Raw genomic sequence first — 15771 nt, 5'->3', positions numbered from 1 at the left:
CTACTAAAAAAGTGACCGGAGTTAACAACCACTGGTCATTAATATCACTTAATGTCAATGGGCTCAACTCACCTATAAAAAGGCACAGGCTAAGGGATTGGATACGAAAACAGGATCCAACGTTCTGCTGTCTACAAGAAACACACCTCAACCACAAAGACAGGCACCTACTCAGAGTAAAGGGCTGGGAAAAGGCTTATCAAGCAAATGGTCCTAAGAAACAAGCAGGTGTGGCCATACTAATTTCTAACAAAGTTGACTTCAAACTTAAATCAATCAGAAGAGATGGAGAGGCACATTTTATACTCATAACAGGAACAATTCATCAGGATGAAGTCTCAATCCTGAATATCTATGCCCCGAATATAAAACGCCCACGTATGTAAAAGAAACATTACTAAAACTCAAGGCAGACATCAAATCACATACACTAATAGTAGGAGACTTCAACACTCCTCTCTCACCAATGGACAGGTCAATCAAACAGAAACCTAACAGAGAAATTAGAGAATTAATGGAGGTAATGAAGCAAATGGACTTAACAGACATCTATAGATTATTCCACCCGAAGAGGAAAGAATATACCTTCTTCTCTGCAGCTCATGGAACCTTCTCGAAAATTGACCACATACTCGGTAACAAAGCTAACTTACACAGTTACAAAAAAATATTAGTAACCACCTGTGTCTTATCAGATCACCATGGATTAAAGTTAGAATTCAACAACAATGCTACCCCCAGAAAGCCTACAAACTCGTGGAAACTGAACAGTCAACTTCTGAAACATACCTGGATTAAGGAAGAAATAAAGAAAGAAATTAAAGTCTTCCTTGAATTCAATGAAAATAAAGAAACAACATACTCGAACTTATGGGACACTATGAAAGCAGTGCTAAGAGGAAAGTTCATCGCACTAAGTGCCCACTTAAAGAAAACAGAGAAAGCACATATTGAAGACTTAACAGCCCACCTGAAAGCTCTAGAAAAAAAAGAAGCAGACTCACCTAGGAGGAGTAGAAGATTGGAAATAATCAAACTGAGGGCTGAAATCAACAAAATAGAAACACAGAAAACAATCCAAAGAATCAATGAAACAAAAAGCTGGTTCCTGGAGAAAATCAACAAGATTGATAAACCCCTATCCAAACTAATCAAATGGCAGAGAGAGAATACGCAAATTAATAAGATCAAAAATGAAAAGGGGGACATAACCACAGACACAGAGGAAATTCAGAGAATCATCAGATCATATTACAAAAGCCTGTATAACACAAAACTGGAAAATGTAAAAGAAATGGACACTTTTTTAGATAAATACCATATACCAAAGTTACACCAGGACCAGGTGAACAATCTAAACAGACCTGTTGGTCGCGAAGAATTAGAAGCTGTTATCAAAAACCTCCCTACCAAAAAAAGCCCAGGACCAGATGGTTTCAATGCGGAATTCTACCAGAACTTCCAAGAAGAGCTAATACCCATACTCCTTAATGTATTCCACAATATAGAAACAGAAGGGTCATTACCTAATTCCTTTTATGAAGCTACAGTTACTCTGATACCAAAACCACACAAAGACTCAACCAGGAAAGAGAATTACAGGCCAATCTCACTCATGAACATCGACGCAAAAATCCTCAACAAAATACTGGCAAACCGAATCCAAGAACACATTAGGAAAATTATCCATTATGATCAAGTAGGCTTCATTCCTGAGATGCAGGGCTGGTTCAACATACGAAAATCTATCAATGTAATCCAGCATATAAATAAACTGAAGGAAAATAACCATATGATCATCTCATTAGATGCTGAAAAAGCATTCGACAAAATTCAACATCCATTTATGTTAAAAGTCTTGGAGAGATTAGGGATACAAGGGTCATACCTAAATATAATAAAAGCTATATACAGGAAGCCGACAGCTAACATCAAATTAAATGGAGAGAAACTCAAAGCCATCCCGCTTAACTCAGGAACACGACAAGGATGTCCACTCTCTCCATACCTCTTCAATATAGTACTTGAAGTTCTAGCAATAGCAATAAGACAACATAATGGGATCAAGGGGATTCGAATTGGAAAGGAAGAAGTGAAACTTTCGTTATTCGCAGATGATATGATAGTGTACTTAAGCGACCCCCAAAACTCCACCAAAGAACTTTTACAGCTGATAAACACCTTTAGTAATGTGGCAGGATACAAGATCAACTCCAAAAAATCAGTCGCCCTCTTATACACAAAGGATAGGGAAGCAGAGAGGGAAATCAGAGAAGCTTCACCATTCACGATAGCCACAAACAGCATTAAATATCTTGGGGTAAATCTAACCAAGGAAGTGAAAGATCTATTTGACAAGAACTTTAAGGCATTGAAGAAAGAAATTGAAGAGGATACCAAAAAATGGATGGATCTACCTTGCTCTTGGATTGGGAGGATCAACATAGTAAAAATGGCAATTCTACCTAAGGCAATTTATAGATTCAATGCAATCCCCATCAAGATCCCATCAAAATTCTTCACAGATCTGGAGAGGACAATAATCAACTTTATATGGAAAAACAAAAAACCCAGGATAGCCAAAACAATCCTATACAATAAAGGATCTTCTGGAGGCATTACCATTCCTGACTTCAAACTCTATTACAGAGCTACAGTAATGAAAACAGTGTGGTACTGGCATAAAAACAGAGAAGTCGACCAATGGAATCGTATAGAAGACCCGGATTTTAACCCACAAACCTATGAACACCTCATTTTTGATAAAGGAGCTAAAAGTATACAATGGAAGAAAGAAAGCATCTTCAACAAATGGTGCTGGCACAACTTGATGTCAACCTGTAGAAGAATGAAAATAGACCCACATCTTTCACCGTGCACAAAACTCAAGTCCAAATGGATTAAAGACCTCAATATCAGCCCGAACACACTGAAAAGGATAGAAGAGAAAGTGGGAAATACCCTACAACAGATGGGCACAGGAGATCGCTTCCTATGTATAACCCCAGAAGCACAGACATTAAGAGCAACATTGAATAAATGGGACCTACTAAAACTGAGAAGCTTCTGCAAAGCAAAGGACACTGTCACTAAGACACAAAGGCAACCTACTGACTGGGAGAAGATCTTCACCAACCCCGCAACAGACAAAGGTCTGATCTCCAAAATATATAGAGAACTCAAGAAACTAGACTTTAAAATGCTAATTAACCCAATTAAAAAATGGGGCACTGATCTGAACAGAGAATTCTCAACAGAAGAAGTTCAAATGGCCAAAAGACACTTAAGGTCATGCTCAACTTCCTTAGCAATCAGGGAAATGCAAATCAAAACAACTTTGAGATATCATCTTACACCTGTGAGAATGGCTAAAGTCAAAAACACCAACGATAACCTTTGCTGGAGAGGTTGTGGAGGAAGGGGTACCCTCATCCATTGCTGGTGGGAATGCAATCTTGTGCAACCACTATGGAAGTCAGTGTTTCGGTTTCTCAGGAAATTCGGGATCAACCTACCCCTGGACCCAGCAATACCACTCTTGGGAATATACCCAAGAAATGCCCTATCATATGACAAAAGCATTTGTTCAACTATGTTCATAGCAGTATTATTTGTAATAGCCAGAACCTGGAAACAACCTAGATGCCCTTCAATGGAAGAATGGATGAAGAAAGTATGGAATATCTACACATTAGAGTACTACTCAGCGGTAAAAAACAATGACTTCTCGAATTTTGCTTGCAAATGGATGGAAATAGAAAACACTATCCTGAATGAGGTATCCCAGACCCAAAAAGATGAACATGGGATGTACTCACTCATAATTGTTTTCTAGCCATAAATAAGGGTCACGGAGTCTACAATATGTGAATCTAAAGAAGCTAAGTAAGAAGGGGAACCCAAGGAAAAACATATAGTTATCCTCTTGGCTAAGGGAAGTAGACAAAATTGCCGGGGAGAAAATTGGGATCTTGGGGTGGGGTGGGTTGGGGGTAAGGGGAGATGGGGAGAGAAAAGTTAGAAGGGAAGGAGGTCGGGCCTTGGGAAAGCAGGAGGATTGGGATAAAGGAAGGTTGGACAGGGGAGCACGGAACCACAATTCTTAGTTAAGGGAACCACTTTAGGGTTGGCAAGAGACCTGACCCTAGAGGGGCTCCCAGGTGCCCAAGCTGAGGTCCCCAGTTAGTTCCTTGGGCAGTTGAGAATAGGGAACCTGAAATGACCCTATCCTTGAGCAATACTGACGAATATCTTGCATATCATCATAGAACCTTCATCTGGTGATGGATGGAGATAGAGACAGAGACCCACACTGGAGCACTGGACTGAGTTTCCAAAGTCCCAATGAGGAGCAGAAGGAGGGAGAACATGAGCAAAGAAGTCGGGAACACGAGGGATGCACCCACCCACTGAGACACTGGAGCTGATCTATTGAGAGCTCACCAAGACCAGCTGGACTGTGACTGAAAAAGCATGGGATAAAACTGGACTCTCTGAACATGGCGAACAATGAGGGCTGATGAGACGCAAAGGACAATGGCACGGGGGTTTGATCCTACTTCATGTTCTGGCTTTGTGGGAGCCCAGCCAGTTTGGATGTTCACCTTCCTAGATATGGACGGAGGTGGGAGGTCCTAGGTCTTACCACAGGGCAGAAAACCCTGACTGCTCTTTGGACTGGAGAGGGAGGGGGAGAAGGGTGGGAGGAGGGGGCGTAGGGGGGGAGGAGGGGGAGGGAAATGGGAGGCTGGGAGGAGGTGGAAACTTGTTTTTTTTTCTCCTTTTCTCAATAAAAAAAAAATAAACATCCCGTCTAAACCTAAAAAAAAAAAAATATACAGAGACAGTCATGAAGTCTTAAAGTGAACTTTTGCATATGTGATCATAAAATAGTATATGTTGGGTTGGGGTTTTTTCTACTATAGCTATAATTTCAAATGAAGTAAAAAAATGATATAATTCCTTGTATAGTTACTCCTTTTCTTCTGTTTTTCAGTAGAGCTAAATCAAGATATATTTAAATTGTTTATGTCTTCAACATTCATTTATTTAAAGTTACATAAAACATAAGTGCATTTTGAGAGCAAAGACAGATGAGATTTTAAGCTATGTTTATTTGTATTTATCAGACTGTCTGAACGTACATCTTTCCTTTTTTTTTTTTGTTATTTGGATTTTTTGAGACAGGTTTTCTCTGTGTAGCTTATCCTGGAACTTGCTCTATAGACCATGCTGGCCTCGAACTCTGCCTCCCGAGTGCTGGTGTGCCACCACCACCCAGAAACATGTTCCTTCTTATAATGGAATTCCTAACGTTTTTATCTGGCAGCATCAGACCATCAGTGCTATTTTACAAGACATAGAAGAAAAACAAGAAAACTTATTAAAGCTTGAAATAAGAGACTCTGAAGATGCAGGTAAATATGTATTTCTTATTTCAAAGTTCATTATAGCTGAGAGTGCGGACTCGTGTGTGTGTGTGTGTGTGTGTGTGTGTGTGTGTGTGTGTGTGTGTGTGTTTTCAGGCAGTCAGGCCATGGCGCATGGATGGAGATCAGAAGACAACCTCAGGTGTGTTGGTCTTCATCTTCCATCTTGTTGACACAAGGTCTCTGTGTGACTTGCTGCTGAGTTATGCCTACCAGGCTAAGTAACCCAGGAGTTTCCTGGATTTCTCCCGTCTGCACCCCCCCCATCTCTCCTTGGGTGCACTGGGGTTGTAGACACATACACCCACACCTGGGTTTATGTGGACTCTAGGGATTTGTACTTGGTTCCTCATATATGGCAGGTTCTTTCACCGACTGAGCCATTTCTCCAGCCCTACATAGACTTTTAAAAAATATGACAGTATCTAAGGTGCTCAAACTTTAACGTGAGTCAGTAATGCAAACAAGTAATTTCTGGAATTTTTGACACAGACATTTCTGTGCAAAGTCAAAATATCATGCATCATGTGAGAGGCGTTCTGGACCGTAATAAGAGGTAAACAGCTACGAAGGATATGTTCAGATGAAGGTGTGGCTTCATCCTTAAGCCCAGAATTAAGGAGTGTTGAGCTTGCTGCTCTTTGATGCTGTCTTAGCTTTCCTACTACTGTGATGAAAGCACGCTTATCCCCTAAAGTATTGGCTCTGATAAATAAGTACACAGTATCCATTTACATGTGAAATATCTTCATGACCTTTCTTCCAGCAGCAGACTACATTGTGCTACTGTGGTATTATTTTTAATATCTGAAATTGAAAATTCAGTTAGAAAACCCAATGTTAAGGATGTGTGTATAAGCAAATTTATTTCTAAATTTTTAATGATTTCACACATTTTGCTCTGTTGTTAGCATATAATTCATACAAAAACTAATTCTTCACCATAGTATTAGAAAGATAGAAACTCCCCTGAGGACACTGACCCTAGATTTTTCTAGTCATTTGGTTTGCACATGGAGATTCTGTGAAGCTCAGGCATCCAATTAATGGTGCTGTTGGTTATTTTTGATCTTTTTATTATTTTTGATCTTTTTATTATTTTGGCTCTTTTGGGGGAAGGCCCACTACCCAGCTTTCAGTAAACCACACACAGAGCCACAGAGTCTTATCTTTTTTCTAGTTTTTTTTTTTTTTTTTTTTGGTGCTCTGTTTGGTTTTGGTTTGGGTTTTGCTTTTTTGTTTGTTTTTCAAGACAGAGTTTCTCTGTGAAACAGTCCTAGCTGTCCTAGAACTCAGTCTGTAGACCAGGCTGGCCTCAAACTCACTGAGATCCGCCTGCCTCTGCCTCCCAAGTGCTGAGATTAAAAGCATGTGCTAACACTGCCTGGCTGACTTATTCTTAATTAAGAGTGCCCAGCCTTAGCTTGGCTTGTTCCAAACCAACTTTTCTTCGCTTAAATTATCCCAGCTTCCTTTTGCCCGGGCCTTTTTCTTTTCTTACTTCTATATATTATATTTCTTCTTAACTCCATGGCTGGCTGGGTAGCTTGGTGACTGGCCCCTACCATCCTCCTCCCTTTGTTCTCTTGCTGCTCCCCTTTTCCTTGTTTCTCCTTCTATTTATACTCCCTGCCTGCCAGTCCCACCTATTCATGCTCCTGCCTCACTATTGGCCATTCAGCTCTTTATTAGACCATCAGGTGTTTTAGACAGGCAAAGAATCACAGCTTCACAAAGTTAATCAAATGCAGCATAAAAAAGCAACACATCTTAAAATAATTTCCCCAATGTTTCCCCATTTTGTTTTTCTAAACAAACATGAAAAGTTTTAACTTTAACAGAGTAAGATTGTATAAAATAAGACAATTACCAAATAAAGATTACATTCACAGTGTACTGAATTGCAAATTATTTGTGTCTGGTAAATTTTAAGAAAATAATTCATAATCTATCCTATCTTGGTAAATCCAAAATTTTATACTTAACTTACTTTTTATCATATTTAAGAAAAACTGTATGTATAGCTGTCTAATCTCCAATTCCATCAAAGGCACCAGGAGGATATATTATTTAAGTAAGAAAAAAAGTGCATTACAAACAACTCCACAAACTCAAGAGATGACATGAATATCTGTCTGCCTCGACAGTCATCCCAAATTTCTTTGCAACGTTGGGGCATCCATCCTCAGCCTTCAGGCCCAAAGTATCTGAGAGACTTTTCAATGAAGCAGAAAATTTGACAGACTGTCCCACCTATATTGGCAGTTTGTCAGTCACTTTACTCTGTGTCCTGCAGAATGTCTGACAGTTTCTTCTGTGAAGTAGTAGCCCTGAAGGATCATCCTGCCTTGTTTTGGCAAAGTTTAGCAGTTACTTTCCTGTGAGTTCTGCATGCCTAGTTTATACAACATATTGTCAAGCAGTCCAGGCAAGAGCAGCTTCTTGCCCGAATGGCTAGCCACATTGAAAGAAAACTACATAAGGAGTTTATTTGATGCCTGAAGTAATTTTCTGAAGTAAATTGGTGCTGCCAGGAGCAGATGTGTCTCATTATCATAAAAATCCCTAAATTAACAAAACATTTTAAATGCCATATTCTGTAGGTGTTTGAAAGGTTTGAAGACCATCTATCTACCTAAAATATATCTTTATATGGTATGGAAAACATACCTAACATATCTATAATTTTTATTATTGTAGAGGACTAAATACTGACCTGTGTTTGTTGATTATCCTAAATAGTTCATCATTATAGCTATCAAAAACAAGGATTTTACCTTACATTTTTAAATGAATTGCCTAAGTAAAATACCTTAAACAGAAGTAGAAACATACATATAATATATTGTAACATAATAACCTTAAATTGGTATCAATACACAAAAATCCTTGTTTAAAAAATAGAAACCTTGCTGGGTGGTGGTGGCACACACCTTTAATCCCAGCACTAGGGAGGCAGAGGCAGGCGGATCTCTGGGAGTTCGAGGCCAGCCTGGTCTACAAGAGCTAGTTCCTGGACAGGCACCAAAGCTACAGAGAAACCCTGTCTCAGGGAAAAAAATTAGAAACCTTGTTTCAAGAATAGAAACATATACAGTGTGTTGTAATAAAAATTACCTTAAATTTGTATCATTATACAAAAGTCCTTTAAACAAGAGTAAAAACATATATACAGTATAACAAAATTGACTTTGAATTTGTATTCATATACCAAAATCCATGCCAAGACAAAATATCTGAGATTAATAGTGATATTTTTATCCTATATTCCTACATTCCCCTAAATGACAGCAAACATATAACCAAAGACCTCCCACACTCCCTTTTCTCTTGGAAATGTGGGTGCAGACCTCTCCATACTGCTTTCTGCTGACTGTGGGTGACGACTTTTTTAGGGTCCCTGAGAAAATTTGAGTTAATGACCAAGTCCTAGGAAGACCAGCAGTAACCTTTGTTGATAGATATAACCTGTCAAGTCTCCCCTGATACATATCAATCTGGAACAAATTCACAGCCTCCTGTTTCCTGTGAAAACAAAACAAAACAAACAAAAAAACGCTTCTCCAAAGTAAAGCATCTTTTAAGTTCCATTTTACAAATACATTTTTTGACTTCTATTTTAAAGTTAAGGCATTCCTAAAGTATATAGATTGGCTTACTTCCACACTTCCTTTCAATCCCATGTCTCTTAGCAGCTGTTCTTTGCTTATCATTCTAAAGATTCAAAATCAGCACAATAGCCTACAAGATCCAGATTCCCTGTGTATTTCCCATCTCTGAGTGGCTTATTGGTTTTTTTTTTTATTACTTTTACTCTCTTTAAAGACTTTAATTTTTAAATTTTAAACTTATTTCTTTCGATAACTGTCCATACCCTTTGTCTCTCTTTCTTAAGTCACTGTAAAACACACTGATTAAAGGTTTTTCCATCTGGACCTTTTTGGTGAGTATCTCTTAGTCTTTTTTGACTGCATGAGCAACATTAGACTGTTAAGAAACACCTGATCCTCCTCTTGCCATAAGAGCTGACTCTGCCACTCTTGGATCAGGTCATGAAAGGCAAGCCTAAAGCTTGTGCCAAGTTGGAGTTGCGTGACCAGGAACTGCATTCAACCTTCCTAGAGCTCTAGAATGCTGATGCTTGCGGTGCCACAGGCATTTTTACTTCTTTTGTTGTTGTTGTTGTTCCTACTTAATTTACTGGCTGGTCAAGGGCTGGCCAGCAGACACAAACTCTTAAATAAGCTGTATAATTTTTTTAAAAACTTTTTTGGTTTTCTTAGGCCCTACATGGAGATACAGCCTCACATTGAGCACCAAAATGTTGTTGGTTGTTTTTGATCTTTTTATTCTTTTAGTGGGGAAGGGGGGGGTACCACCCAGCTTCCAAGTAAACCATACACAGAGGCTTATTCTTAATTATAAGTGCCCAACCTTAGCTTGGCTTGTTTCTTGCCAGCTTTTATTAAATTATCATGACTACCTTTTGCCTCTTGATTTTTTTCCTTTTCTTATTTCTATATATCTTATATCCTTCTTCCTTCATGACTGGCTGGGTGGCTTGGTGACTGGTCCCTGACATCCTCCACCCTTTGTTCTCTTGTTTTCTTCCTTTTCCTTGTTTCTCCTTTTATTTATACTCCCTGCCTGCCAGCCCCACCTATTCATGCTCCTGCCTTACTATTGGCCATTCAGCTCTTTATTAGTACCATCAGGTGATCACAGCTTCATGCAGTTAAATGCAGTATAAAAAAGCAACACATCTTAAAATAATGATTTTAAGTTTAGTTATCTAAGAGAAAAGGGCAGCCGTTCAAAAAACATTAACAAAGATCTTAAGAAACAAATACAAAAGTTAAATCAATGGCAGGTAGATTAGTGGGAATGCCATGCATTAATTTCAGCCTTTCAGTTCTTACTTGGGAATATGGATTTGGGCATAATCCACATTTATGTATGTAAGTCAGACTCCTACCAGTGATACTGTGTTGCTGTCTTTCTTTGGGTACCATTTTTCTCCTTCCAGAAAATGCACTTTATACATCATCAGTGTCCGCTCCTTGAGACCAGGGGCCAAAGTAATGTCTCAGGAACATAGATCCAACATGCTTTTATCCTCTTTCATGGTCACCATTCTGTAGTGTAGAAAATAATCTTCAAAAATAAAAGAAGAGTTAGTGTAATTATTTGAAACTTTGAAGAAAAGTTGAATTCTTGAAGGATAAAAAGAAGAATGATGGAACTTTGACCTTTAATTAAGCCATGTTTCCAGGCTGATAGATAAACTATCAGTCTTTTTGCAAAGACTAGAAAGAAAGTTGCTTCCCATAGAAGTGGTCATTATTTTCCTCAGAGAGCATGGTCTTTGTTCTAGAAATAATAAACATGATGTATTGACAACATGCATCACTTTCATCTGTAGACTGAATACCTTGTCTTGTTTTCACTGTATGTGGTTTGCTTGAGGATTGTTTGGGAATGTCTTGTTTTATGATATTCATATGCTTTTGAAAAATAGTTGGGAGTTCCAAATTATAGTGCATAACATTTTATTTATGGAAAATTAATATTCAGTCATTTTAGCCAAAATAGTGAGCTTCAGTTTCAGTAAGGAGTCGAAGCTTTTGTTTTAGTGAGGGACCGTGTCTCAAAAAAAAAAAAAGGTGAAATCCAATGAATTCCCTCGGGGCTTGTTGCACAAGTCTGGCAACCTGAATTCCATCTGTCCTCCACATGCCTATGTATGGTGTGTGTATCTGTCTGTCTGCACATAGACATCTGCATATATCACATATACACAACATCACCACATGCAAGACAGACAAGAAGAAAAGATAGCTGATCATAGAAAGCCCACGAATCCCAGCTCCTAGACCGTAAGTCAATAGGGTCCTGCAGAATTAGAATGTAAGATGGACTGCTCTCTCTTGGTACAGTGTTATCTGAGTACCTCATGCATTTCATAAGGATGATATAATCAGATAAGCCTTGATTTGACTATGTAGGCCACTTATGTTAGAAAGTTGGCTGGGAATAATGAGTTTAAACCCTAACTCAAAAAATAGATGTTGAGCCAAGTGGTAGTGGCACATGCCTTTAATCCCAGCACTTGGGAGGCAGAAGCAGGTGGATTTCTGTGAGTTTGAGACCAGCCTGATCTACAGAGCTAGTTCCAGTACAGGCTCCAAAGCTACAGAAAAACCCTGTCTCAAAACAAAAAAAACAACCTTGGATGACCAGATTCAGATTAAGCATTTAACTGTTCTTCAATTAACTGACCTTTTATTTTATCACTGTGTTTCTAGAACAATACATTGGAAAGATGTTAGAGATAAAAGAAATTATGGATGATATACTTGCTCAACAGAAGACAGAAAGGGATGATCTAGCTAAAAAATACAGGTGAGTAGGGAAAAGGACTTGGAGCCATTTAAATTATTATAATGCCAGAGTTTAGATTTGGAATGTTTCCCAAAGGCCCATGTATTAAAAGTGTAGTTTCAAGGTTGGTTCTATCAGAAGGTGGTGGGACCCAGAAGGAAGTTTTCCGTTTGTTGGGGGTACAAACACCTTTTGTATGATGGAACCCTAGCCCCTTCTTCCTCTCTTTTGCATCTTGACCATAAGGTGAATAGCTTTGTTTTGTCACACACTCTTGCCATGGTGTGTGGCCTCACCACAGGACAAGAATAGTAAGCTGGCGATGACTGAAACCTCCAGAAGTCTGACCCCAAAACAAATTTGGGGATTTGTTACAGCCACTGAAAGCTGGCTGATATTAGTAGTTAGGCTGAGATATCTCTTTTAAATCTCTGATTAAATCTGTTCTCTGACAGCATTATTTCAGTTTCTAGCTTCTCACTAGTGCCCATAGTGGTGGCACCAGTTTTCACTCCCAACAGTAACACACAAGGGTTCCTCTGTCCCTATATCTTCTCCTGCATTGGTTGTCATTTTTGAAGATTGTTATTCTAACTAGGGTGGGATGGAATCTCAAAGTGTTTTAATTTTCATTTCCCTGGTAGGAAATGTGTTTTAACTTTGTTAGAAATGTTTATTAGCCATTTGTATTTCTTCTTTTGAGAATTCTCTGTTCCAACACATGGTACATTTTTAAAAAATAGGTTGTCTTCTTGATGCTTGGCTTATTTCCTCCTTGTATATTGTAGAATTGATCCTCTGTTGGATATATAGATGGCAGATATTTCTCTTATTGTATGGGATGCCTGTTCACCTACTTAATCTCCCTTGCCGGACAGAAGGTTTTAAATTTCATCAGCTATCATTTGTCTGTTATTGGATGTATTTTCTGAAGGACTGCAATCCTGTTAAACAGTCTTTCTCTATTTCTGTTGTTGTAGGGCACTTCCCATGTTTTCTCTAGAAGTTTCAGAGTTTCGGGTTTTATGTTGTAGTCTTTGATAAACTTGGAGGTGATTTTTGTGTAGAGTGAGGAAAGGGGATCTAGTTTCCTTCTTCTACACACAGACATCTAGCTTTTCTAGCATTAATTCCTTGAACATGCTGTCTTCTCTCCAATGAGTATCTTTGGCAAAGATGAGGTAGCTGAAGTTACATGGGCTTGTGAATTTCTTTCTGGTCATGAATTCTGGAGTTAAGTTTCTTTCCTACATGTGATGGTTAATTTCATCAAACTGACTCAGTGTGGAGTCACCTGGGAAGAAAGCCTCACAGAGGAATTATCTAGATCAGGTTAGCCTGTGGGCATGTATGTGAGGGATTATCTTGATTGTTAATTGATGTAGGAGGATCAAGCTCAGGGCAGGCAACACCATTTTAGAGGATGGGCCCTGCATTATATGAGAGGAGAATGCTAATGAAAACCATGGGTGCGTGCTCTTCTTTCTGCCATTCGCTGCATAAGTGGTGGGATCAACTGTCCCAAGCTCATGCCTCAGTGAGTTTTCTGAGTATTATAACTTAGAATTGTAAACTGAATAAACCCTTTTCTTTCCTGTGTTGTCTTTGGTCTGGTTACTGGTCAAATTAACTAAGCTACTGAAATTTTCATTAATTCAGTTTCAAGGTTTTTGTTTGTTTGTTTTTGTTATTGAGACAGAGCTTCTCTGTGTAGCCCTAGCTGTCCTGGAACTCACTCTGTAGACCAGGCTGGCCTCGAACTCACAGAGATTCACCTCCCCTTCTGCCCTCTCCCATGATCCCCACGCTTCCAATTTACTCAAAAGATCTTGTCTTTTTCTACTTCCTATGTAGATTATATCTATGTATGTCTCTCTTAGGATCCTCTTGTTGTCTAGGTTCTCTGGGATTGTGAACTGTAGGATTGTTTTACTTTGCTTTGTGTCTAAAAGTCAATTATGAGTGAGTAAATATTATATTTGTCTTTCTAGGTCTGGGTTACCTTACTCAATATGTTTTCTAGATCCATCCGCACAAATTTCAAGATGTCATTATTTTTTACCACTGTGTAGTACTCCATTGTGTAAATGTACTGCATCTTTTTTATCCATTCTTTGGTCAGGGACATTTAAGTTATTTCCAGGTTCTGCTGCTATGAACATAGTTGAGCACATGTCCTTATGGTATGATTGAGCATCCTTTGGGTATATACACAAAAGTGGTTTATCAAGGTCTTGGGGTAGGTTGTTTCCTAATTTTCTGAGAAGTCGCAATACTGATTTCCATAGTGACTGTACCAGTTTGCGCTCCCACCAGCAATGTAGGAGTGTTCCCTTTACCCCACAACCTCTGCAGCATAAGTTGTCATCAGTGTTTTTGATCTTGGCCATTATTACAGGTGTAAAATAGACTCTCAGAGTTGTCTTGATTTGCATTTCTCTGGTGGCTAAGGATGTTGAGCATTTCCTTAAGTGTCTTTCAGCCATTTTAGATTCCTCTGTTGAGAGTTCTTTGTTTAAGTCTGTATCCATTTTTTTATTAAATTATTTGTTCTTTTGATGACCAATTTCTTAAATTATTTGTATATTTTGGAAATCAGACCTCTGTCCAATGTGGGGTTGATGACGATCTTTTCCCATTCTGTAGGCTATCGTTTTGTTTTATTTGACCATGTCCTTTGCTTTACAGAAGCTTTTCAGTTTCAGGAGGTCCCATTTATTAATTGTTTCTCTCAGTGTCTGTGATGCTGGGGTTATATTTAGGAAGTGGTTCCCTGTACCAATGAATTCAAGTGTACTTCCCACTTTCTCTTCCATGAGCTTCAGTATGGTTGGTTTTATGTTGAGGTCTTTGATCCACCTGGATTTGAGTTTTGTGCATGGCAATAGATATGGATCTATTTTCATTCCACATAATGAGATCCAGTTATGCAAGCACCATTTATTGAATATGCTTTTTTCCATTTGATATTTTCTGCTTCTTTTCAGGTGTTCATCGGTATGTGGATTGATATCCTAGTCTTCGATTTGGTTTCATTGGTCCTCGGGTCTTTGATTCCAATAGTAGGCTGTTTTCAGAGCTATCGCTCTGTAGTAGAGTTTGAAGTCAGAGATAATGATGCCTTCAGAAGTTCTTTTATTGTATAGGATTGTTTTGGCTATCCTGAGTTTTTTGCTTTTCCATATGAAGTTGAGTATTGTTCTTTTAAGGTCTATGAAGAATTTTGATGGGATTTTTATAGGCATTGCATTGAATCTGTTGATTACTTTTGGTACGATTGTCATTTTTACTATGTTAACTCTACCTACCCAAGAGCATGGGAGATCTTTCCATTTTCTGATGTCTTCTTCAATTTCTTTCTTCAAAGATTTAAAGTTCTTGTCATACAGGTCTTCCACTTATTTGGATAGAATCACTCCAAAATATTTTATGTGTTTGTGGTTATTGTGAAAAGTGATGTTCCTCTAATTTCTCTCTCAGCCCATTTATCATCTGTGTAAATAAGAGCTACTCATGTTTATTTTGAGTTAATCTTGTATCCTGCTACATTACTGAAGGTTTTTATAAGTTGTAGAAGTTCCTTGGTAGAATTTTTGGGGTCGCTTATATAAACTATCATATCATCAGCAAATAGTGAGAGTTTGACTTCTTTTTTTCCCCAAGTTTTACCCCCATGATCTCCTTTTGTTGTCTTACTGCTCTAGCTAGAACCTCAAGTACTATACTGAATAGATATGGAGAGAGTAGACAACCTTGTCTTGTTCCTGATTTCAGTGGGACTGCTTTGAGTTTCTCTCAATTTAGTTTGATGTTGGCTGTTGGCTTGCTGTATATTGCCTTTATTATGTTCAGATATGTTCACTGTATTTCTGCTGTCTTCAAGACCTTTATCATGAAGGGACGTTATATTTTGTCAAAGACTTTTTCAGCATATAATGAAATGATCATGTAGGTTTTTTTC

At 38.5% G+C, this 15771-nt stretch overlaps 1 protein-coding gene across 1 annotated transcript in view; it reads left to right on the top strand.

Annotated features, from left to right (window-relative positions):
* Positions 1–15771, top strand: part of Ankrd31 (ankyrin repeat domain 31) — a 164926-nt gene that overhangs the window by 118355 nt on the left and 30800 nt on the right. Inside the window, exons 22-23 of the mRNA XM_041663201.1 lie at positions 5330–5417; positions 11735–11831. Coding sequence (XP_041519135.1) covers positions 5330–5417; positions 11735–11831 — 185 coding nt within the window. The remainder of the gene's footprint in view (positions 1–5329; positions 5418–11734; positions 11832–15771) is intronic.

This window comes from Microtus oregoni, unplaced genomic scaffold (genome assembly GCF_018167655.1).
Source record: "Microtus oregoni isolate MIOR12 unplaced genomic scaffold, Mior012 000014F_ref0000157, whole genome shotgun sequence".
NCBI classification, from domain to species: domain Eukaryota; kingdom Metazoa; phylum Chordata; class Mammalia; order Rodentia; family Cricetidae; genus Microtus; species Microtus oregoni.
Note: the sequence above shows the minus strand (reverse complement) of the source record. Positions and strands in the feature narration are given on the sequence as shown.